The following is a 24,320-nucleotide window of genomic DNA, read 5'->3' as shown; positions in this document are numbered from 1 at the left end:
AAAATTAGCCAGGCGTGGTGGCAGGTGCCCATAGTCCCAGCTACTCAAATAGCTGGCTCACAATCTTCAAAATGGTCAAGGTCATGAAAGTCAAGGAAACACTGAAAAACTGTTCCAGACTAAAGGAAACTAAAGAGCCATACAATTGAATAAACACTTGATCCTGACCTGGATCCTTTCACTACAAAGGATATTATTGGGACAACTGGCAATGCTTGAGTCTCAGGATTCAATTACAGTAATGTAAAACTGTTTCCTGATTGTAATAGTTGTATGATGGCTACATAGGAGAATATCCTTGTTTATAGAAAATGCACATTGAAGTATCCAAGAGTAATAGGCAGCAAGTTGGCAACTTACTCTCAAATGATTCAGGAAAAGTTTTGTATTATATTTGTACTGTGTAACTTTTGTTAGTTTGTAATTGCTTCCTCCAGAGGAAGCCATATATAACAAGGACATTTTGATGCCGGGGGTGCCCAGGCCTCAGGGCAAAAAAGCAGCACCAAGTCCAGACTAGAGTATGAATAGGTCCTTTTGATCGAAAGCACAAGAAATGTAGTCTGCACAGCCAGAATCCTCACAAAGGAGGGGAAATTTGCTCCCCGGAAGAATAGAACTAATACATAGAAATAGGGAAGGAAACTGAGAATAAAGAGGTGAGCTAAGATTTATGTATGTTAAATAGAGCCTAGTACTTGGAGGCCTAATCCAAACATTTGACCTGTACCTGGCACCTGGGATTGCAGGTCCCACCCCTATAGAGATGATCACTGAGGACGGGCATGGTGGCTCGTGCCTGTAATTCTAGCACTTTGGGAGGCAGAGGCAGGTGGATTTCCTGAGGTCAGGAGTTTGAGACCAGCCTGGTCAACATGACGAAACACCATCTCTACTAAAAATACAAAAAATTAACTGGGCGTGGTGGTACATGCCTATAGTCCCAGCGTCTTGGGAGGCTGAGGCATGAGAATCACTTGAACCTTGGAGGCGGAGGCTTCAGTGAGTCGAGATCATGCCACTGCACTACAACTTGGGTGACATAGCAAGACTCCATCTCAGGCTGGCTGTGGTGGCTCACACCTGTAATCCCAACACTTTGGGAGGCCGAGGTGGGTAGATTGCCTGAGCTCAGGAGTTCGAGATCAGCCTGGGCAACACGGTGAAACCCTGTCTCTACTAAATTACAAAAAATTAGCTGGGTGTGATGGTGTGTGCCAGTCATCCCAGCTACTCAGGAGGCTGAGGCAGGAGAATCGCTTGATCCTGGGAGGCAGAGGTTGCAGTGAGCCGAGATTGCACCATTGCACTCCATCCTGGGTGACAAGAGCGAGACTTCGTCTCAAAAAAAAAAAAAAAAAAAAAAAAAAACAGAAACCAAAACAAAAAAAATAATGGAAGTGGGAAGCAAGAGATTTTCTAGCAAGAAAAATGTGCCCTGAAAATACTACTGACCTACTGATAGCGTAGGATGGTAACATACTGCCCCGCCCACCTGCCATTACCAAACAGACATCAGTCATTGCTAATCAGTTGGACACTGTCCAGGTGGGCATTACCATATGTAGGTGCTGGTAGGTATCAGAAAGGAAACTGCCACCTTCTAAGCCCTGAATCTCAGCTCACAGCTGGGCTGTGCAACGTGCAGCGCACTCTCACCTTCAGGAGGAGGTCCTCAAGACTATAAGCCATGATGCCCTTCCTCACGCTTCGATCCGCAGTGCTTACGCGGCAGGGCCGGGCCCTGGGGGCCTTGGGGCTGGGCTCCGACAGCAGCTGCTGGGTCACCACAGAGGTATGCACTGACATGCGCCTGGAGGCAGTTGAAACATCAGGGTGAGCCGCCCACTTTGCCCAACCCTTGCCCACCACACAGGGGAGCCACCTCCCCACCCCTCCAGACCAGGCTCATGATCAGCCAAGCCCCCATCGCCTGCTAATCCTGCTCTAGTCTTACTCAAAAGCCTGCTAGAGGCCAGGCACGGTGGCTCATGCCTGTAATACTACACTTTGGAAGGCTGAGGTGGGCAGATCACTTGAAGTCAGGAGTTCAAGACCACCCTGGCTAACATGGTGAAACCCCATCTCTACTAAAAATACAAAGATTAGCCAGCGTGGTGGCATATGTCTGTAATCACAGCTCTGTAGGCTGGGACACAAGAATTGCTTGAACCCTGGGAGGCAGCAGAGGTTGCAGTGAGCTATGATGGCACCACTGCACTCCAGTCTGGGCAACAGCATGAGACCTTGACTTAAAAAAAAAAAAAAGAAGGAAAAAAGCCTGCTAGAGCAGTGCATCTCAAACTTCGAAGGGCACGTAAGTCACCAGGGCATCTGTTCAAATGCAGATTCTGATTGAGTAGACCTGGGTGAGGCCTGCGATTCCAAATGTTTCACAAGTTCCCAAGTGATGTTGATATGCTGGTTCTCAGACCATGAGGAGTAAGTAGCAAAGTAATAAAAGACCCACCTCACGTTCCCCCAATTACCACCTCTCTCAGCTTCACTCTCCTCACCTGTAAAGTTGGATGAAGTAGGGGAAACCCAAAGTCAATATAAGGTATTTTTTTAACTGAAGCACTCAATTTAGAACGAAAGGAATGGAAAGGACCTGGATTTTACAGTCAGGCAGTCCCAATTTAGAATTTTGGCTCCCTCATGGATTTGCGGGGTGATTGAGAGCACCCACTATGTGCCTCAGTTCTCTCACCTATTAATTTGGTATAATAATCCCCACTTCCCAAAGTTGTTGTGAGGCTTACATGAGATCAGAAGTAAAAGCACCAAGCATAGTGTCTACTCCTTTCTATGTGCGGTGTGGTGGTAGTGTAGGCAGCAGCATTAATATCACCCAGGGACTTCTTGGTAGTGCAGAATCTCAGGTCCCACTCCAGACCTCCTGAATCAGAATCTGCACTTGAACAAGGTCCCCTGTGACCTATATACCCATTAAAGTTTGAGAAGTTCTGGCTTACAGCTCGTAGGTGGCTCCCTTTCCATTCTGCCCATGGCTTTCCTCACCTGGAAAGGGACTTGGGGTAGAGAAGGCTAAGGGACTTCATGGCGTATTCCATCCTTGTCAGCTGGACTGCGTTGGACCTGGGAAAGAGGCAGAAACAACTCATCAGTGTGAGATGAGAGGGTTCCCATCTCTCTCATTGTTAGACATGGTGCAACCCAACCCCTGTTCAGCAACGCTCCTCCCTCTTCTATCCCAACTCACACATACCTCCCCCAGCCCTTCTCCTGTCCGGTCCCAGGTATGCCAACCAAGACCAAGCTGGAGACCCCACCCCTCTCGCCACCGGTTGCTCAGGCTCAGCCTCACTCAGCAGCTACTGCTCTTGCCCCAGTCCCACTCACTCCATGTTTCTCAGCCCCTGGCTCTGGTCACACTGAGCAGATATCCCAAGTCAGGGCTGAAGAAGCCTTGCCCGAAATTTTCCTGTCCTTGGGGACAGAGTCCACTTTACGCTGGCAGGAGGTGAGTCACACCACCTCACACTTCTGGGGACCGTTCCCTCACCTCTAGTCCAGAGACCTCACAGGCAGGCAGCCCAGTCAAAGCCTGCTCTCTCCCATGGGTCCTTGAGCAATCCGAACCCCTTCCTGAGGCTTCCCGTGGGCCAAAAGAACAGTCTGTGATGATAGAGGCATGCCTTGTACATACTCTCCAATACCATTGCTGCCAGCCCCATGTGGCTATTGAATATTTGAAACATAACTATTGTGATTCAGGAGCTGGATTTTTTTTTTTTTTTTTTTTTTTTGAGTTTCACTCTTGTCACCCAGGCTGGAGTGCATATGGGGCGATCTCGCTCACTACAACCTTCACCTCCCAGGTTTAAGCAATTCTCCTGCCTCAGCCTCCCCGGTAGCTGGGATTACAGAGGCATTTGCCACCACACCTAGCTAAATTTTTTTTTTTTTTTTTTTTTTTATAGTAGAGATTGGGATTCATCATGTTGGTTAGGTTGGTCTTGAACTCCCGACCTCAGGTGATCTCCCTGCCTCGGCCTCCCAAAGTGCGGGGATTACAGGCGTGAGCCACTGCACCCAGCACAGGAGCTGTATTTTTTACTTTATTGAATTTTAACTAATTTAAACTTAAATAGCCATGTTGTCATGTGGCTCCTGGCATCCGTATTAGATCACAGGTCTAAGCAGATAGCCCTGGGCTCATCTGTCACCACTTTTTCTCTTAAACCTCTGTGCTCCAGCTCTTGAAGGCCCTAACCCTTTGCACAGATAGTTCCCTCCACCTGTAGTGCCTTTCTGTGATCCAGGGCGAAACTTTTGCAGCCTTGAAGACTCAGTTTCATTGCTTTCCACTCTTTAAAAGGAAAGTCTTCTTAGACCACTCACAAAATTATTACCCCTTCATCCTGCTGTTCCTAGCCAAGTGTGTCTCTGGATCTGTTTCTGCTGTAGCCCCTCAGTCCCTGGGTGCCTGGCCCTGAGGTCCTCTTCCTATTCGAAGCCCCCAGCACAGGTAGGGCTTCACACAGAGCAAGGGGCACAAGGGGTGGACATAAAAGCCCCCTTGCCAGTTGGGGACAATCACTCTCTCCTTTTAACAATTTGGGGGACTTTCCAGACCAGGCCCCACAGAGGCAGAAAGCCCTCTTCCCCACTTAGCGCTACAGTAGTTCTAGTCCTAGCTACATGGGAGGCTGAGGCAGGAGGATTCTGCTTGCCTCAGCCTCACCCACTTCTTATCCCTAGCAAAACTCTGCCAAGAGCTACCTAACCTGCACTCCAGGAGCAAAGAAAAAAAAAGTCCCCAAACCCAGAACAATAACAAACTCCTTACCTCCCCCTCACAGCCTCCTGGAAATACTGCCCTGTCCCGCCCAGCCCTCCCTTCATTTATTTCCAGCCCCCATGAAGCTCCTCCCCAGCCTTTAGCCCCAGCTGGGGAAAAGAGCTTGGCGTGAGAGCTGTAAGCCAGCCTGACTTCCAGAAAAGGCCTAAAAGGAGGGGAGAAGCCACGTTTCGAAAGCTTTGGCAAAAGGGATGGTCCATGACATGAGATCAAGCACAGAGGGCACAGAAAGCAGGCAGATGTGGGTTGTGGTCCCAACTCTACCCCATATCAGCTTGCTTGAGCTTAGACAGGTCACCTGACTTCTGTGAGCCCCAGTTTCTCTTCTCTGTATAACGAGGATAATGAGTCCTATTTTACAGGGTAGTGGTGAGGATTAGTGACAATAAAAGTAAAGGGGCACAGTGGCTTATGCCTGTAATCCCAGTGTTTTGGGAGGCTGAGGTGGGAGGATTGCTTGAGGACAGGGGAGGGGTTGGAGGACAACCTGGGCAACAGAGTGAGACCCTATCTCTGAAAAGAAAGAAAGGAAGAAAGAAAAAAGTAGCCTGGGTGCAGTGGCTCATGCCTGTAATCCCAGTACTTTGGGAGGCCGAGGTGGTGAGACACTTGAGGTCAGGAGTTTGAGACCAGCATGGCCAACATGGTGAAACCCCGTCTCTACTAAAAATACAAAAATGAGCCAGGTGTGATGGTGTGCGCCTGTAATCCCAGCTACCTGGGAGGCTCAGGCAGGAGAATTGCTTGAGCCTGGGAGGCAGAGGTTTGGGTGAGCCTAGATCGTACCACTGCACTCCATTCTGGGCAACAGAGTGAGACCTTGTCTTAAAAAAAAATAAAAGAAAGAAAGAAAGAAAGGCCGGGCGCGGTAGCTCACACCCCTAATCCCAGCACTTTGGGAGGCCAAGGCAGGCAGATCACAAGGTCAAGAGTTCGAGACCAGCCTGGCCAATATGGTGAAACCCCGTCTCTACTAAAAATACAAAAATTAGCTGGGCGTGGTGGTGGGTGCCTGTAGCCCAACTACTCAGGAGGCTGAGGCAGGAGAATCACTTGAACCCAGGAGGTGGAGGATGCAGTGAGCTGAGATCATACCACTGCACTCCAGCCTGGGTGACAGAGCAAGACTCTGTCTCAAAAAAAAAAAAAAAAAAAAAAAGTAAAGGCTTTGCAAACATAAACACTCAATAGATCCAAGTGATTATTACTATTACTGATAATATATGTTATTATTTTTAAATTTTTTTGTATTTTTCTCAATTTGATAATGTACATATTAAATCATAGCAGAGAGTAAGACAAGCTGAAATGTGGAGTGCTTAAGAGTGTAAGATCTGTGACCCGGCAGTTCCACTGGTGTGTGTGTGTGTGTGTGTGTGTGTGTGGTGTGTGTGTCATACAGAGCACACCTGTTGTCCCAGCTGCTCAGGAGGCTGAAGCAGGAGGATCACTTGAGCCCAGGAATTCAAATTTAGCGTGAGTAATATAGGGAGACCCTGTATTTACAAAAGAAAAGAAACAAAACCAAAACCAAATTACTTATATATATGTGTGTGTATACACACACACACACACATATACACACATATATCCAAAAGAAATGAAAATATATGTCTACACAAAAACTTGTATGTGAATATTCATAAGATTATTCATATAGCCAAAAGGTAGAAACACATGAATGTTCAATTGATAAATCAATTTTTTAAATGTGCATATCCATACATGGTATATTATTTGTCAAAAAGGATCCATGCTACCACATGGAGGAACCTTGCAAACAGCACAGAAAGTAGACAAAGCCAGTCACAGGAATCATATACATATTGTATGATTCCACTTATATGAAATGTTTACAATAGGCAAATCTATAGGGCCGGATGCTGTGGCTCATGCCTGTAATCCCAGCACTTTGGGAGGCCGAGGCAGGCGGATCATGAGGTCAGGATATCGAGACCATCCTGGCTAACATGGTGAAACCACGTCTCTACTAAAAATACAAAAAAAAATTAGCCAGGCGTGGTGGCAGGTGCCCATAGTCCCAGCTACTCAGGAGGCTGAGGCAGGAGAATGGTGTGAACCCAGGAGGCGGAGCTTGCAGTGAGCCGAGATCACGCCACTGAACTCCAGCCTGGGCGACAGAGAGAGACTCCGTCTCAAAACAAAAAAAAGACAAAATAGGTTGCTTCCGGCTGGGAGTAGGGGATGGGAGGGTAACGGGAAGTGGCTGCTAATTGGAACAGGGTTTCTTTTAGGGTTTTTTTTTTCTTTTTTTCTTTTTGCTTTTTTTGAGACCGAGTCTTGCTCTGTCGCCCAGGCTGGAGTGCGGTGGCTCCATCTCAGCTCACTGCAAGCTCCGCCCCCGGGGTTCACACCATTCTCCTGCCTCAGCCTGCCGAGTAGCTGGGATTACAGGCACCCGACACCACGCCCAGCTACTTTTTTGTATTTTTAGTAGGGACGGGGTTTCACCGTGTTAGCCAGGATGGTCTCGATCTCCTGACCTCGTGAGCCACCTGCCTCTGCCTCCCAAAGTGCTGGGATTACAGGTGTGAGCCACCACACCCAGCCTTTTTCTTTTCTTTTCTTTTTGAGACAGACCCTTGCTCTGTCACCCAGGCTGGAGTGCAGTGGCCGGATCTCAGCTCACTGCAAGCTCCGCCTCCCGGCCTTTTTTTTTTTTTTTTTTTTTGATAGGGTGTCTTGGAGTCTTGCTATGTCACCCAGGCTGGAGTGCAATGGTGCGATCTCAGCTTAGGGCAACCTCCGCCTCCCACAGGCGGGCGCCACCACACCTAGCTAATTTTTGTATTTTTAGTAGAGACAAGGTTTCACCATGTTGCCCAGGCTGGTCTCAAATTCTTGACCTCAAGTGATCTGCCTGCCTCTGCCTCCCAAAGTGCTGAGATTACAGGCATGAACTACTGCGCCTGGCCAGGTTTCTTTTTTTTTTTTCTTTAACCTATTAATTACAAACTATTGTGGTGATGGATGTACAACCCTGTAAATATACTAAAAATCATTGACCTGTACACTTGAGTGGGTCATGTGAATTCTGTGTCAATAAAGCTGTGTTTTTAAAAAAACGTTTAACCTCATCTTTCTTTTAACACAGGGTTTTTCACACTTTGGTGCATCAGAATCACCTGGCAGGTTTGTTAAAATTCAGATTGCTAGGCCACACCCCAGAATTTCTCAGTAAGTCTGGGGTGGTGCCTAGGAATTTGCATTACTAAAGGTTCCCAGGTGATTCAGAAGCCATGGCTGCTCAGGGAACCCACTTTGAGAACCAGTGGTCTAGTGCTAGCTATGTGAGCTAACTTCTCTAAGCTTCAGTTTGATCCAACGACTGGGGGTAAAAATAGCTCTATAGAATCTGGTTTCCATGAAGATTAACTTGCTACAGAGTCTAGCGCATCCTTAGAGCTCAATAAATGGCAATTATTATTATTATTTAGATCTAAATCCTTCCCTGGAGGGGCTCTCAGGCAACCATCATTCATTTATTCAGCAAATATTTATTAAGCAGTTACTATATGCCAGTCCTTCTGGGGCTAAGAACACAACAGGAAAGAAGACAGCCTTGTCCCACACTTTAAGGAGCTGACATTCCTGAGGAAGGTGTGAACTCAGACCATGAAAAAATATGCAAATAAACAAAATAATTTCAGATAACGATGTTCTAGGAAGAAAACAAAACAAGGTGATATAATAACAACAGCTGGAGAGTTAGATTGGCCTGTGGGTTCAAGAAATGCCTCCAAGGAGGTGAGTTTTGAGGTAAATCCTAAATCTTGGGGGATGATCAAGACAAAGGAAACATCATTGCAAAGGATTTGAGAAGGGAGCATGAAGAGAGAGTGAGGAGACAGGAACAAAAATAACTTAAACTTAAGGACAGACCACGAGGCAGGAGAAAGGTACAAGCAAAACCCTTTAGGGAAGAGGTTCTGGAGAGAATCGGGGCCCCTCCCTTCAACAGTCATGGCCCAAATATTTATTACTTCACTGTGTACTTGGTGTCCCAAGACAGACAGGCCAATAGATGATTCAGGAGAGTCATCTCTGACAGAAAACCAGACACAGAAAGACAAAGATAACCACGAGCTAAAGCCAGAGAGCACTGTCTGAGGGTGAAGGATAAACCCGGGGGATTTTTCACAGCGATTAGGAGAGGGAGATGGTTTTGACTCCATTGGAATTTATCTATTCAACCAGCATTTCTTTCTTTTTAAGTTTTTTTTCTTTTTTCTTTTTTCTTTTAATAGAGATGGAGTTTTGCCATGTTGCCCAGGCTGGTCTCGAACTCCTGGGCTCAAGCGATCCTCCCGCCTCGAGCTCCCAAAGTGCTGGGATTACAGTTGTTGAAATGTTTACGCTATGCCAGACACTATGAGCTGCTGGGGACATGGATGACTTAGTTCTTGTCCCTGCCTTTGGGGAATTCACATTCCAGTGAGAAAGGCAATGTCTGAGCATGGTTCTCAAACTCTATAGTGCATGAAAATCATCTGGGACAACTTGGATTGGAAAAGGTCTGTAGCTACAAGTCAAAATTGAGAAGCCACTAAAATTAAAAATATATTCCTCATGTTAAATTTATAACACCATGAACAAAAAGTCAAAAGACATAAAATAAATAGGGAAAATACTGTATATTCGAACTAATATCACAGACAAGAAGCTAGTCTCTTTCTTTCTCATTCTTTCCTCCCTACTCTATCTATATATAATTAAGGGCCGGGGCGGTGGCTCACGCCTGTAATCTCAGTACTTTGGGAGACGGAGGCAGGCAGATCACAAGATCAGGAGATCAAGGGAGACCATCTTGGTTAACATGGTGAAACCCCGTCTTTACTAAAAAAATACAAAAAAATTAGCCAGGCGTGGTGGCGGGCGCCTGTAGTCCCAGCTACTCGGGAAGCTGAGCCAGGAGAATGGTGTGAACCTGGGAGGCGGAGCTTGCAGTGAGCTGAGATTGTGCCACTGCACCCCAACCTGGGCGACAGAGAGAGACTCTGTCTCAAAAAAAAAAGAAGACTGAGCCGGGCGTGGTGGCTCCCACCACGCCCAGCACTTTGGGAGGCCGAGGCAGGTGGATTGCCTGAGGTCAGGAGTTCGAGACCAGTCTGGCCAACAAACTACCAAGTTGTTGCTAGAGCTGGGACTCAGACAGACTCATATATTGCTGGTGAGAATATAATTGGTATAACCACTATGGAAGGCATTCGACAAGATCTATCAAAATTTCAAGCACAATATATTCTTTGATCCAGCAATACCACCTCTGGGATTCCAGACTACAGATCTACTTGACCATGAGTGAAATTATATATGTACAAGGTTATTCTCTGAAGCTATATTTGTAATAGCAAAATATTGGAAACACAAATGTCCAACAAGAGGGGGTACGTCAAGTAAATTATGTTATAATCATATAATGAAATGGCACTAAGAAAAAAGAGGGCCAGGCGCGGTGGCGCATGCCTGTAGTCCCAGCACTTTGGGAGACTGAGGCAGGCGGATCATCTGAGGTCAGGAGTTGGAGACCAGCCTGGTCAACATGGTGAAACCCTGTCTCTACTCAAAAAATACAAAAATTAGCCAGGCGTGGTGGCACGCTTCTGTAATCCCAGCTACTCAGGAGGCTGAGGCAGGAGAATTGCTTGAACCCGAGAAGCAGAGGTTGCAGTGAGCTGAGAATGTGCCACTGCACTCTGGCCTGAGCAACAAAAGTGAAACTCTGTCTCAAAAAAACAAAAAACAAAAACAAAACAAAACAACAAAAGAGTTTCTTTATGTACTGATCTGGAGAAAACAGTCAAGATATATTGTTCAGTCAAAACAAGGCAGGGTCGGGGCACAGTGGCTCACACCTGTAATCCTAGCAGTCTGTGAGGCCAAGGCAGGAGTATTGTTTGAGGCCAGGAGTTCAAGACCAGCCTGGACAACATAGTAAGACCTTGTCTCTACAAAAAACACAAAAATTAGCCGGGTGTGGTGAAACACATCCCAGCTACTCAGGAGGCCGAGGTGGGAGGGCCCCTTGAGCCCAGAAGTTCGAGGTTGTAGTGAGCCACAATTGTACCACTGCACTTCAGTCTGAGCAAGACCCTATCTCTAAAAATATAAATAAAATAAGGCCAGGTGTGGTGGCTCATGCCTATAATCCTAGCACTTTGGGAGGCTAAGGCAGGAGGTTTGCTTGAGACCAAGAATTTGAGACCAGCCTGGGCAACACAGCAAGACCCCCATCTCTACAAAAAATGTAAAATAAGCCAGGCATAGTAGTGCATGCCTATAATCCAAGCTACTTGCATGGCTGAGGCAGGAGGTTCACTTGAGCCCAGGAGGTCAAGGCTCAAGTGCAAGACCAGAGCAAGACCCCGTCTCAAAAAAAAAATAATTAATTAAATAAAAAATAAAAATATTCTGAGAGTCTGTAGCTTCCCCAGGCTGCCAAGGAAATTCATGGCACAAAAACAGCTATGAACCTCTGCTCTAAACAGCCATGCCTTTGCATTAGCATCCTTTCCATATGACCATTTGTATTTTCTTTTTGAGACAGGGTCTTGCTCTGTTGCCCAGGTTGGAGTGCAATGGTGTAATCATGGCTCACTGAAGCCTCAACCTGCTGGGCTCAAGTGATCCTCCCATCTCAGCCTCCTGAGTAGCTGAGACTATAGACATATGCCATCTTGCCTGGCTAATTTTTTTCTTTTTTAGAGATAGGTTCTTGCTATGTCGCCCAGGCTGATCTCAAATTCCTGGACTCAAGCAATCCTCCTGCCTCAGCCTCCCAAAGTACGGGGATTATAGGCATAAGCCACCATGCTCAGGGTCTCATGTTGCCCAGGCTGGCCTCAAACTCCTGAACTCAAGCAATCTTCCCACCTCAGCCTCATGAGTAGCTGGGACTACAGGTACATGCCACCGCAGCCAGCTTATTGTTTGGTTTTTGAACCATGTAAACACATTATCTAGTCAACATTTTAAATTAAAAAGATATTCTTAGGCCCAACTTTGGGGAATGATTCATTTGGGTAACGGTGGGGCCCAGAAATCTGTGTTTTTAACAAGCATCCTGGATGAGTCTATCACAGATGGTTCTAGACCAGGCTTCACAGACAGCAAAAACGATGAGAACTAACGTGGAAGCAGGTGATTCTTGGTGCAGTAAGATGGGTCCTAAAGGGTCAGCAGGATTTCCACAGGACAAAGAAAGACATTCTAGAGAGCCTGGGGGGAGGTGACAAATATTCCTGGCCCATTTCCTCAGAGGTCCTGAACCCTCCTAGTTATCCCTCAATGGGTCCTGAACCCTCTTAGTTATGCCTTAAACAGGACAGTAACACATCTGGAAGAAAAATCCTCCAGCCCTAGGGTCACTTTGGTCTGAGTTCTTATAGTGCTATTGCTGTGTGATCCTGGGCAAGTCACTTCCCTTTCTGAGCCTTAGTTTTCCCTTGTGTAAGATAATGATAACAAAAGTAATTATCTCCAACGGTAGTGGAAAAAGAGAATGAGTTCACGTGTGTGAATATGCCTAGCATAGAGTAGGTACTCAATAAATATTGCTGATTTCTTTTGTCTCACTCTGTCACCCAGGCTGGAGTGCAATGGTATGATCTCGGCTCACTGCAACCTCCGTCTCCCAGGTTCAAGCGATTGTCCTGCCTCAGCCTCCTGAGTAGCTGGGACTACAGGCACATGGCACCAAGCCCGGATAATTTTTTGTATTTTTAGTAGAGACGGAGTTTCACCGTGTTAGCCAGGATGGTCACGATCTCCTGACCTCGTGATCCGCCCACCTCGGCCTCCCAAAGTGCTGGGATTACAGGCGTGAACCACTGTGCCCGGCCTTTTTTCTTATTTTTTTGAATTTGAGACAGGGTCTCACTCTGTTGCTCAGGCTGGAGTGCAGTGGTGTGATCTTGGGTCACTGCAACCTCCACCTCCTGGGTTCAAGTGATTCTCCTGCCTCAGCTTCCCGAGTTAGCTGGAACTACAGACATGAGCTACCACACCCTGATAATTTTTGTATTTCTTTTGCTAGAGACATGGTTTCACCATTTTGACCAGGCTAGTCTTGAACTCCTGACCTCAAGTGACCCATGACCTCAGCCTCCCAAAATGCTGGGATTACAGGTGTGAGCCATGCCCGGCCAATGTTGCTGATTTCTTGCTTGTCTTTCTCAGATCCCAGCCACACAGAATCCCTTCCTAATGTGAGCCCCTTGCTGGTCATATGTGCTCTTGTTACCCACCTACGGATGTTAAATCCCAAGGAACTCAAATCTGTTCCTGTCTGTCCATTGCCACCTCTTAACCCAAGCCACCCCTAGGATTGCCTGAATTACTGCAGTAGCCTTCAAGTGATTCCTCTGCTTCACCCTTGGCCCCTGTAAGCCATTCTCTACACAGCAACTAGATCTATCTATCTTTAGTTATTCACAGTGTCTTACTCTGTTGCCCAGAATGGAGTGCAGTGGCATAATCATGGCTCACTGTAACCTTGAACTCCTGGTCTCAAATGATTCTCCCACCTCATCCTCCCGAGTAGCCTGGACTATAGGCACGCACCACCATCCCAGCTAATATTATTTTATTTTTTATTTTTGTAGAGACAGGAGTCTCACTATGTTGCCCAGGCTGATCTCCTGCCTTGGCCTCCCAAAATGCTGAGATTACAGCCCTGAGGCACTGTGCTCCCAGCTAGATCTATCTTTTAAAAATGCAAAATTGTGTCATTTTCCTGGTTAAACCTTTCAGTGGTTCCCCAAACCCCCTGGGATAAAGACTTAACTCTTTACTGAACCCTCCAAATGCTCCAGGTCACTCTTAAGTTCCTTAGTTCTTTGAACAGCCAAGTGCTCTCTGGATTTGGGGCCTTCTCACGTGCTGTTCCCTCTGCCTGAAAAGCTCCGCTCCCCACCTCTTTAGCTAATTCCCACTCAGGCTTCAGATCTCAGCTTAATTGCTGCCATTCCAGAGAGACTTTCCTAACCCTCCAGGTCAGGGAGAGAGGCCTCATTTTTCCTCCCTCAGCCTCCTGTGTTTTCTTGTATTTCTTAGCTTCATGGGTACAAGTTCTTCCCCCGACTGGGCTGTGATCCCTCAGGGGAAATGGACTAAGTTTATTTCTGTGTCTGCAGGTCATAGCACAGTATCCTGGTGCATGGTGGATGCTCAGTATACATGCTTTTTTCTTTCTTTATTCGGATAATGTAACTTCTTTCTTTAAAGTTTTGCTTAGTATATTGTTGTTGTGGTAAAATGCACATAACATAAAACTTACTAAGTTAATCATTTTTAAGTGTACGGTTCAGTGGCATTAAGCACACACATATAGTTGTACAATCAACACCACCATCCATCTCCAGAACATTTTTCATCTTCCCAAACTGAAACTCTGTACCCATTAAACACTAACTCCCCACTCCCTGTCCACCCCTCAAGCTTCTGGCAATGGTCGTTCTACTTTGTCTCTACAGATAAAGTTTATTTGGAAATAATTTTTCTTTCATGGGCTTGACATTTTTGAAGAGTATAGTCCAGCTCTCTTCTAGAATGTCCCTCCGTCTGGATTTATATCATTTCTTCATGATTAGATTCAGTTAGGTATTCTTCAGAGAAACATCATAGAAGTGATGCTGTGTCCTCAGAATATTAAAAGAGGCACAAGATATCAGTTTATTTCATTATTGATCAAATTAATTATTTGGTTAAGGGGGACAAGCCAGATTTCCTGAGAGGTTCCCGTTTTCTCTTTGCAGTTATTAAATGTGAGAAACTTATTATGAGACGGAGTCTCACTCTGCACTCTGTTCCCCATGCTGGAGTGCAGGGGTACATTCTCGACTTACTGCAACCTCTGCCTCCCTGGTTCAAGCGATCCTCCTGCCTCAGCCACCCAAGTAGCTGGGATTACAGGAACCCGCCACCACACCTGGCTAATTTTTGTATTTTTAGTAGAGACGGGAGTTCACCATGTTGCCCAGGCGGGTCTTGAACTCCTGACCTCAAGTGATCCACCCACCTCGGCCTCCCAAAGTGCTGGGATTACAGGCGTGAGACTGTGTGAATGATGTGTGCTCCAGGGAAAGTCACAGAATGTATCAGTTTCCCCCTCTGTAAAGTGTGGACAGAGGTATCCTAAACTGATATTACATTTTAAGAAAGTAAAAGTGTTCAAGCGGCCTCTGAGCGATAGCAAAAACACGCAGAGCCTGGGGATTAATTTCCTCTGCGCTCCACGAGACGCGGGGCTGGGTGGGGCGGGGGCGAGAGGGAACAAGGGCGCCTGCGCTGAGAGGAGTGACCACAGAGTCGGTCCTCCTGAGACAGAGGGGCCGGAAGTTCTCTTCACAGAGTCGCGCGGCTGTGGTGGTGGCGCTGCGGCGGCGCAAATAGGGTCCGTGGCCACTTGGCGCTGTCGTTGCGGCAGCAGGTCTGCGTGAGGGGTTCGGGGGTTCTGGGCAGGCACAATGGCGTCTCGAGCAGGCCCGCGAGCGGCCGGCACCGACGGCAGCGACTTTCAGCACCGAGAGCGCGTCGCCATGCACTACCAGATGAGGTATGAAGTGAGGCGAGGAGCACGGAGGTTTTCTCCCCGGCCGGAGCCTGCGGAGCTTGGGGAGCGACGCTGGCCCGGCCTCAGGGTCTTGCTCCCCAGCCAGCCCCCGCGCACCTGCCAAGTCCCCTCCTCCCGTAACGGCTTCAGGCCTGTCCCCCATCCTGGAAAGCCCCGTCGCCCCCGCGAGCTCCACCCCTTGATCCGCCCGGTGCCTTGAGGGGATCCAGCCCCGCGTGGACTCCTGAGTCACGTCGATGCTGGCCCTGCTGTGTCACCTTCGAAACCGAATTTCTGAGCCTCAGCTTCCTTATCTGTAGAGGAAGAGAATAATCTGCCTTGTAGGTTTTGGTGACAGATTAATCAGTAATTCGTGTAAAGGAAGTAGCATAAGGCCTACCGCGTAATATATGGTAGGTGTTATATTTTGGGCCGTTTGGGAGGATATAGACAGTGAAAGGCAGCCTCTCCATTTAGCCTTGCCTAAAATGAATTCTATAAACACTCCCACGTAAGGAGTATTTCTACATTCGATTACTAGTTCGACAAATACTGAACTTCCAACCATCATACACTGCTAGACACTAGGTTATAATAGTGAGCAAAAGCAGACATGGTCTTTGTATGCATGCTATACCTTCAATAAACAATTTTTTTAAAAAAAAAAGAGAAAAAAACTGTTCCCTGCCTTCATGGAGCTTGAAGTCTAGAGGTGACTGTTTTTATTTTTCCACCAACCTTTCCACATTTTCTACAATAAATATTTTTAAATAAAAATTTTAAAATGTTTACTTCCTTAAACCCATTGTCCTCTCCCAGAATGTTCTTCATATCTTTATCTCCAGAGTTTTGAAGAAGGACAAGCTCTTTGAACCCTCATTTCTTTCTCATCTCTAGGCCCCGGCTGAAGAGGGCCTCACAACTTAAGCAGGTGTTTTCATGACAGCCTAGAGTAGAAACATTGCCCTTAGGGATATGAGGAGGATACATTTGGGACCTGAGAGAATTCGAAGAATAAGATAAGTGTGTACTTCTTTAGATGAAAAATCTGGCTGGAGAAGTATGGGCCGCCTGAGTACCTTTCCTCTCTGCCAATACCTTCCTCTCCAGGCTTTAATCCTGTGGTGCAGAGTCCTCTTGCTAAACACAGCTCTGAGTTACCCTTCTGCCTTATTATTATTATTATATTATTAATTAATTTAATTTTTATTTATTTTTTTTTTTGAGACAGAGTCTCGCTCTGTCGCCCAGGCTGGAGTGCAGTGGCGCGATCTTGGCTCACTGCAAGCTCCGCCTCCCGGGTTCACGCCATTCTCCTGCCTCAGCCTCCTGAGTAGCTGGGACTACAGGCGCCCGCCACCGCGCCCGGCTAATTTTTTTTGTATTTTTAGTAGAGATGGGGTTTCACTGTGGTCTCGGTCTCCTGACCTTGTGATCTGCCCGCCTCGGCCTCCCAAAATGCTGGGATTACAGGCGTGAGCCACCACGCCCGGCCAATTTATTTATTTTTGAGACAGAGTCAGGCTGTGTCGCCCAGGCTGGAGTGCAGTGGCGCGATCTCAGCTCACTCTGCCTCTTGGGTTCACGCCATTCTCAGCCTCAACCTCCCAAGTAGCTGGGACTGCAGGCGCCTGCCACCACGCCTGGCTAATTTTTTTGTATTTTTAGTAGAGATGGGGTTTCACCGCGTTAGCCAGGATGGTCTTGATATCCTGACCTCCTGATCTGCCCACCTTGGCCTCCCAAAATGCTGGGATTACAGGCGTGAGCCACCACGCCGGGCTCTGCCTTTTTATTACTATTATTGTTTTTTTGTTTTTTTGTTTTTGTTTTTGTTTTTGTTTTTTTTTGAGACGGAGTCTGGCGCCCAGGCTGGAGTGCAGTGGCCGGATCTCAGCTCACTGCAAGCTCTGCCTCCCGGGTTTATGCCATTCTCCTGCCTCAGCCTTCCGGGTGGCTGGAACTACAGGCGCCCGCCAACTCGCCCGGCTAGTTTTTTGTATTTTTTAGTAGAGACGGGGTTTCACTGTGTTAGCCAGGATGGTCTCGATCTCCTGACCTCGTGATCCGCCCATCTCGGCCTCCCAAAGTGCTGGGATTACAGGCTTGAGCCACCGCGCCCGGCTTGTTTTTGTTTTTGTTTTAATAGAGATGAGGTCTCATTTTGTTGCCAGGCTGGTCTCAAACTCCTGGGCTCAAGCAGTCCTCCTGCCTCAGCCTCCCAAAGTACTTGGATTATAGTTGTGAGCCACCATGCCCAGCCTCTTCTGCCTTTAACTCTCATAGCCTTTGCGACTTCATATCCCACTACTCCTCTCCCCCTAATAATATGTTCCTGCCACATGTAACCAGTTGCTTTCTTGGAACACAAATACTTGGGCCTTTTTGCCTGCATGCTCCTGCATGGGATGCCCATCTTCACTCATTCCTGAGGCTAGTTCAAATATCACCTGCCTCTAGATAGTCACCTCTGACATTCCATGCCAGGCAGAGTCGATTCCTCCTTCCTGTGATCTCGTATACCTGGGAACATATATTTACTAGAACTTTTTCACTTCATCTTCTAATTATTTTTTCCTCCTCTGCTCTTTGTGCCAGGCTTCTAGGCTGTTTTATTCAAATTTGTATCCCAGTGTCCAGTACAGTTGCCTGGCATATAGTTGGTGGTAAGAAAAATTTGAAAGGTACTTCTCCCTCTGCTCTGCCCCACAGTGTGACCCTCAAGTATGAAATCAAGAAGCTGATCTACGTACATCTGGTCATATGGCTGCTCCTGGTTGCCAAGATGAGCGTGGGACACCTGAGGCTCTTGTCACATGATCAGGTGGCCATGCCCTATCAGTGGGAATACCCGTATTTGCTTAGCATTTTGCCCTCTCTCTTGGGCCTTCTCTCCTTTCCCCGCAACAACATTAGCTACCTGGTGCTCTCCATGATCAGCATGGGACTCTTTTCCATCGCTCCACTCATTTATGGCAGCATGGAGATGTTCCCTGCTGCACAGCAGCTCTACCGCCATGGTAAGGCCTACCGTTTCCTCTTTGGTTTTTCTGCTGTTTCCGTCATGTACCTGGTGTTGGTGTTGGCAGTCCAAGTGCATGCCTGGCAGTTGTACTACAGCAAGAAGCTCCTAGACTCTTGGTTCACCAGTACACAGGAGAAGAAGCATAAATGAAGCGTGTCGGACTGCTCTTTGGGGTGAAGCCTGGACCTCCCATTGAATGAAAGGACAGTAGTACAGCGGTTCTAAACTCCTTCTGGTGATTTTAGCAGCTGTGATGTTGGTACCTGGTGCAGACCAGGCCAAAGTTCTGGAAAGCTCCTGTTGCCATCTGCTGTGGTGGCAAAACTATATAATTTATTCCTGGTTGGCTAGAACTGGGTGACCAACAGCTATGAAACAAACTTCAGCTGTTTGAAGTTGAACTTTGAGGTTTTTCTTTAAGAGTGAGCTTCATCCTTGCCTCCTCTCGGTCATTCTCCCCATTTCCATCCATTACCTCTTAGCCATTGAGACTGAAGGAAAAGGGAATAAATCAAATTATTTCATCTGTAGGTCATGGGTCAGGGAACATTTGGGAAGCTGCTCCCTCGGCAGGCTGTGGTCTCTTCTGCAAAGCATTTTAATTAAAAACCTCAATAACCTTGCCCACACTGTGCCTTGTGTTTGGGGCTTGATAGAGTGTGAAAGGTGTGTTGCTTGAAAGGGGTGGCCTTAGACACTAGGAGATGATGGATAGAAGCTCCTTGAGAAACCTAGCAGTGGCCATAGAGAAGTAGACTGGGTATGGGGAACCTACGTCATAGTTCTAACCTATAGCTGATTGATAAGAACTATGGGCCAGACATTTAATCTCTCCCTCTATGAAATAGTCCATTCTCATTTATCTAGCTTAGGTTATGAGCTCTTTTAGTTGGATATTCACATTTATCATTCAGTGTTAACTGGGTATCAATTATGAGTCCACTACTGTATAATGGCATCCAAAAGAATTTTAAAGTACCTCTGTTTATAGGGAGTTTACAATCTAGTAGAAACTTGTTATTCATGTGAAACAACCAGTGAACATACTATCTAATGATGTGGAGCAAATACATTAAAAACAGGAAGGGAGAGATCTGTGATTAAATTAAAGGCCCTTTCACACCTGAATTTCTGACACAGTATTTATTGCATGAAAGATAATATGTCTCTCTGCACTTGATTTTATTGTCTCTGGATGATGCCCAGATCTGTAAGTGCAGAGCTCTGCCCTTTCCAGAGTTGTAGTCATTATTTTGTTCTATAAACATTGTGTATGTACTTAGTCATTATTACTGAGTCACTGTTTTTTTTTTAATTGAGATGGAGTCTCACTCTATCACCCAGGCTGGAGTGCAGTGGTGTGTTCGGCTCACTGCAAGCTCTGCCTCCCGGGTTCATGCCATTCTCCTGCCTCAGCCTCCCAAGTAGCTGGGACTACAGGTGCCCACCACCATGTCTGGCTAATTTTTGTATTTTTAGTAGAGACGGGGTTTCATCGTGTTAGCCAGGATGGTCTTGATCTCCTGACCTCATGATCCGCCCTCCTCAACCTCCGAAAGTGCTGGGATTACAGGCATGAGCCACCGTGCCTGGCCCTTTTTTTTTTTTTAGGCAGGGTTTCATTTCCCTCACCCAGGCTGGAGCGCAGTGGTGCCATCTTGGCTCACCTCTACCTACCAGGCTCAAGCGATTCTCCTGCCTCAGCCTCTCAAAGTGCTTGGATTACAGGTGTGAGCCATCGTGCCTGGCTGGCATTACTTACCACTCTAAAACCTCTTCCTCTAGATGTCCTAATTATCTCGAAATAAATATGTCCCAAACAGACCTTTGCCTTTCTGTCTTATACCCATTCCTCTTCCTGCATCCCTTTGTTCAGGTGAGTATACCAAGAGTACAGCTCTGGATCATCTGTTCGATGATCATTAAGTCCCTACTATGATCTTTGGTGCAACTTAAATGCCTTAAGCTCTGAGGTTTCCAAAGTTGTCCCAATCCGCCAGTCCTGCATTATCTCCCAATATTCCCAGTCTCACACTTAGTCAACTAAACCTCTTACAGATCCCATATAGGTTTCGTGGTTTCCCAGTTTCCTTTGCTTAAAAATTTCCCTTTTCTATTTTTATACTGCTTTATTATCCTTTAAGGCCCAGTTAATATGGTAATTCATGAGCTTTCTGGTTCCTTCAAGGAACATGCATTCTTTCTCTGAGTTCTTATTTTACTGCTTTTAGGTACTGCATAGGAAGTGAAAAACATGCAATTCTTTTAATTTTTTTTTTTTTTTTTTGAGACAAGGTCTTACTCTGTCACCCAGGCTGGAGTGCAGTGACACAATCTCGGCTCACTGCAACCTCCGCCTCCCGGGTTCAAGTGATTTTCCTGCCTCAGCCTCCCTAGTAGCTGGGATTACAGGAGCCTGCCACCGTGCCCAGCCTAATTTTTTTTTTGAGACAGAGTCTTGCCCTGTTACCTAGGCTGAAGTACAGTGGCTCAATCTGGGCTTATTGCAACTTTCCCTTCCAGGTTCAAGTGATTCTCCTGCCTCAGCCTCCTGAGTAGCTGGGATTACAGGCGTGTGACACCACGCCTGGCTAATTTTTGTATTCTTAGTAGAGACAGGGTCTCACCATGTTGGCCAGATTGGTCTCAAACTCCTGACCTCAGGTGATCATCCTGCCTTCGCCTCCCAAAGTGCTGGGATTACAGATGTGAGTCACTGTACCCAGCCTCACATGCAATTCTTGAGACAATTATTGTAAACTAAAGTCAAGGTGTATTTCACAGAGGATAGAACCAAACTGAAGTAGAGATAGAATTTGGAGAGCAGTAGTAGATGGAAATGTATGGATAATGGGATTAGTATGTGCACCAGACACAGATTGCTCATTTTTAAAGAATTGGGATGCAAATAGTTTGAAATTTCTTTGGTTATTGGAATGGTACTTTATTGACTTAGAGTACTGTCAAAGACCCATTAAGAAAATTATTGTCAACAATGCAAACCAAAACTATTTGGCTTATGTTAGTTTTCTCCTTGTTAGGTTGTTGGAATTTTGATTTTGTGGACCTTTCCTATCACCTTTTCCTGCCTCATGGTTGTGTTCCCTGAAGCAAACAAGATTCCCTTGTTGTATTTTGATTTAGTAGAAAGAACATTATTTGAATCAGAAGATATGTTCAAGTACCAATGCGTCTACCAGTCAGGACTAAAATCAACCCTCCCTATTTCACAGATTGTTTTAAAGATCAAATAAGGTGACCGGGCGCAGTGGCTCATACCTGTAATCTCAGCACTTTGAAAGGAGGCCGAGGCAGGCAAATCACCTGAGGTCAGGGTTTGAGACCAGTCTAGCCAACATGGTGAAACCCCGTCTCCACTAAAAATACAAATGGGCATGGTGGTGGGGGCCTGTAATTCCAGCTACTTGGGAGCCTGAGGCAGGAGAATTGCTTGAACCCATGAGGCAGAGGTTGCAGTCGGCCGAGATAGCGCCATTGCACTCCAGCCTGAGCGACAGAATGAGACTCTGTCTCAAAAAAAAAAGCTTGAAATATTGTGAAAGTGCTTTATAAACTATGTATCATTATATAAATGTGAAAGATGGTTACTTATTTCCTGATCTTTACAAGATTAGTGAATATAGGAGTTGAAGGGACTATTAGAGATCATCTGGGCCATGAGAAAGGCAATGTGGTATAATGGAATGAACAGTTTCTTCTTCTTCTTTTTTTTTTTTTTTTTTTGAGACTTACTCTGTCGCCTGTGCTGCAGTGCAGTGGCACAGTCTCAGCTCACTGCAACCTCTGCTCACAGTCGGTTAATTTTTGTATTTTTGTAGAGATGGGGTTTCACCATGTTGGCCACACTGGTCTCGAACTCCTGACCTCAAGTGATCTACCCACCTCGGCCTCCCAAAGTGCTGGGATTACAGGCGTGAGCCACCGTGCCTGGCCAACAGTTTCTTATATTAGCCATAGGTGGGAATTCCAGCCAGGCATTTTACTAACTTTTGCCTTGTGCAAGATACCTGAGCCTCTGTTCTTGATCTGACACATGGGCATCATTTTAGCTACTCCCAGGGTTGTTGTGAGGCTTAGATAATACGTATGAACAGGCTACATAGTAGGGGTTTAATGAGTAACAGAATGCCTTCCCTTGATGAGCAGTGTTGGCTTCCTCACTGAGATTGGGAGTCTCTAACTCTCAGTAATAATTTCTTGCCTCAGAATTCTGGAGGTAGATCCTTCTGGAAGAGCAGATGTAAAGAAGGAATACTTGCCCACTCTTGTTTTACATTGATCTAATTGGTGAGCCTTCCTGCCCAGGGTTCCCTATCAGTAAGCAGAGTTGCCCCAGTAGACATTAGGAATTTGCCATTACAGGAAGAACCTGGTGCTGCTGCTCCGTGGTCTGACCAGAGTTCATGCACAGATAAGGCAGTGACAAGAAAAATGGCTGCCCAAGGTCCCCACAGTGCACTCTAAACATGTGCAGGGGCCTGCCAGGACTTCCTGAGCTCCTGGCTTTGTCCCCAAGTAAAGGCTATTAATCATGAAGTCGGTCAGCTCATTTTGGCACAAACCACAGGTGAAACAGGCCTTAGCCACCTGCCAAGAAGACAGGGCCTCTGTGCTGAAGCCCTACGACACACCTTTATTGCCTTTACTCCAGTTGGCTACCTCCTATTCCAGCCACAGTTACTCCTCCCTTGTTGACACTTGCCAAACAATCCCAACTCTCCTACGAGTCTAACCACTGGTAACTCATTATATTTCTACTTTCCTTTCTTTCCAACAATTTCATTTCTTTCTTTACATTGTTAACCCTGCCAATTTGTATCACACTGCTAAGTTTAGTACCTTCTGTGAACTACAGGGTCCAGAAACCCTCTGATCTCCCCAAGTAGTGTGTTCTGGCAGAAAGAGCCAGGAAGACGTAGCAGTGAGTCCCAGATGAGAAAAGTGAGGCTCAGAGAGGAATAATTGGCAGAGATGGGAACCCAGGTCTTCTGGCCCATCCTGTTAGGACACCATCTCCTAGGCCTCATATGTCTTAACTTCTCACAGTGCTACGGTGCTCAGCACTCTCTGATCTCTTGGCAAGCTGACTGGTAGACTTGGCAGCCCTTTTCCCCCTCTGATTCCAGGGAAAGTACCTGCATGCCTTCTGGGGGCTTCCCCCAGCACACGTGTGAAGTGTGTGTGTGTGTGTGTGTGTGCATGTGTGTGTAGGAGACAGAGAAAGGGGATGTGTGTGCACAAGGGTCCATGTCAGCAGCACTCACAGGCTTCTGGCCAACTCTGGAAAGGACATTTTTTGCCCCTCACAGTGTCCTCTTGCAGGTAGGATGCCTGGAGGGAGGGGAGCAGGTGGGGAGGGTCAGAGGAATGGCTTTTCCAATCTCACTCAGACCTAAAACTCATTCTGGCTTTACCTTAGTGATGCAAGCTGCCTGAGCTGGCCAGGCATCGAGCAGGGGGAGGCAATGTGGGTTGGGGGCAAGGGTGGGGAGGAACTCTACAGCGTAATCCTAGGAGAGAGATCAGCAAGTGAGGGACTAACTTCAGCTCTTAGGTGTGTGTGTTTCGACTTTACCTAATCTTCCTGAGTGTTTCACAGTCTGTAAAATGGGGTAATGGGACTGAACTCAAGGGTTGTAGTACAAATAAACTGGGCAAAATGCATGACTCAGAGCCTGATAGTAGGATTTCAGAGGCCGGGTGCGGTGGCTCAAGCCTGTAATCCCAGCACTTTGGGAGGCCAAGACGGGCGGATCACGAGGTCAGGAGATCGAGACCATCCTGGCTAACACGGTGAAACCCCGTCTCTACTAAAAAAATACAAAAATCTAGCCGGGCGAGGTGGCGGGCGCCTGTAGTCCCAGCTACTGGGGAGG

The 24,320-nt window shown here is 46.8% G+C and overlaps 2 protein-coding genes across 7 annotated transcripts in view; one reads left to right on the top strand and one right to left on the bottom strand.

Moving 5' to 3' along the window:
* The window catches only part of CIDEC (cell death inducing DFFA like effector c), a 13,100-nt gene extending 8,257 nt beyond the window's left edge, over positions 1-4,843 (bottom strand). Inside the window, exons 1-4 of one of the 6 annotated variants that reach the window (XM_023218497.3) lie at positions 4,814-4,843; positions 3,527-3,639; positions 3,022-3,099; positions 1,660-1,813 (exon numbers count right to left, since the gene is read on the bottom strand). In XM_023218497.3, coding sequence (XP_023074265.2) covers positions 1,660-1,813; positions 3,022-3,074 — 207 coding nt within the window. In that variant the 5' untranslated portion in view covers positions 3,075-3,099; positions 3,527-3,639; positions 4,814-4,843. Of the gene's footprint in view, positions 1-1,659; positions 1,814-3,021; positions 3,100-3,363; positions 3,392-3,526; positions 3,640-4,813 lie in introns of those variants that run through there. The other 5 variants (XM_023218500.3, XM_023218496.2, XM_023218498.3 and 2 more) reach the window with 5 other exon arrangements.
* A 10,307-nt stretch (positions 4,844-15,150) lies between these two features.
* JAGN1 (jagunal homolog 1) lies at positions 15,151-19,548 on the top strand. Its single transcript, XM_023218501.1, has 2 exons — positions 15,151-15,401; positions 18,111-19,548. The coding sequence occupies exons 1-2, from the start codon at positions 15,313-15,315 to the stop codon at positions 18,571-18,573; spliced, it is 552 nt and encodes a 183-aa protein (XP_023074269.1). The 5' UTR covers positions 15,151-15,312; the 3' UTR covers positions 18,574-19,548.
* Positions 19,549-24,320: the final 4,772 nt, after the last annotated feature.

The sequence above is a fragment of the Piliocolobus tephrosceles genome, chromosome 2 (genome assembly GCF_002776525.5).
Source record: "Piliocolobus tephrosceles isolate RC106 chromosome 2, ASM277652v3, whole genome shotgun sequence".
Classification (NCBI taxonomy): domain Eukaryota; kingdom Metazoa; phylum Chordata; class Mammalia; order Primates; family Cercopithecidae; genus Piliocolobus; species Piliocolobus tephrosceles.
The sequence above is the reverse complement of the archived record's forward strand: the minus strand, read 5'-3'. Positions and strand labels throughout refer to the sequence as shown.

Coding starts and splice junctions, on each gene's coding strand:
- JAGN1 (XM_023218501.1), top strand. CDS start 15,313: ATGGCGTCTCGAGCAGGCCCGCGAGCGGCCGGCACCGACGGCAGCGAC. Junction 15,402..18,110: donor GCCATGCACTACCAGATGAG/GTATGAAGTGAG, acceptor TCTGCCCCACAG/TGTGACCCTCAAGTATGAAA.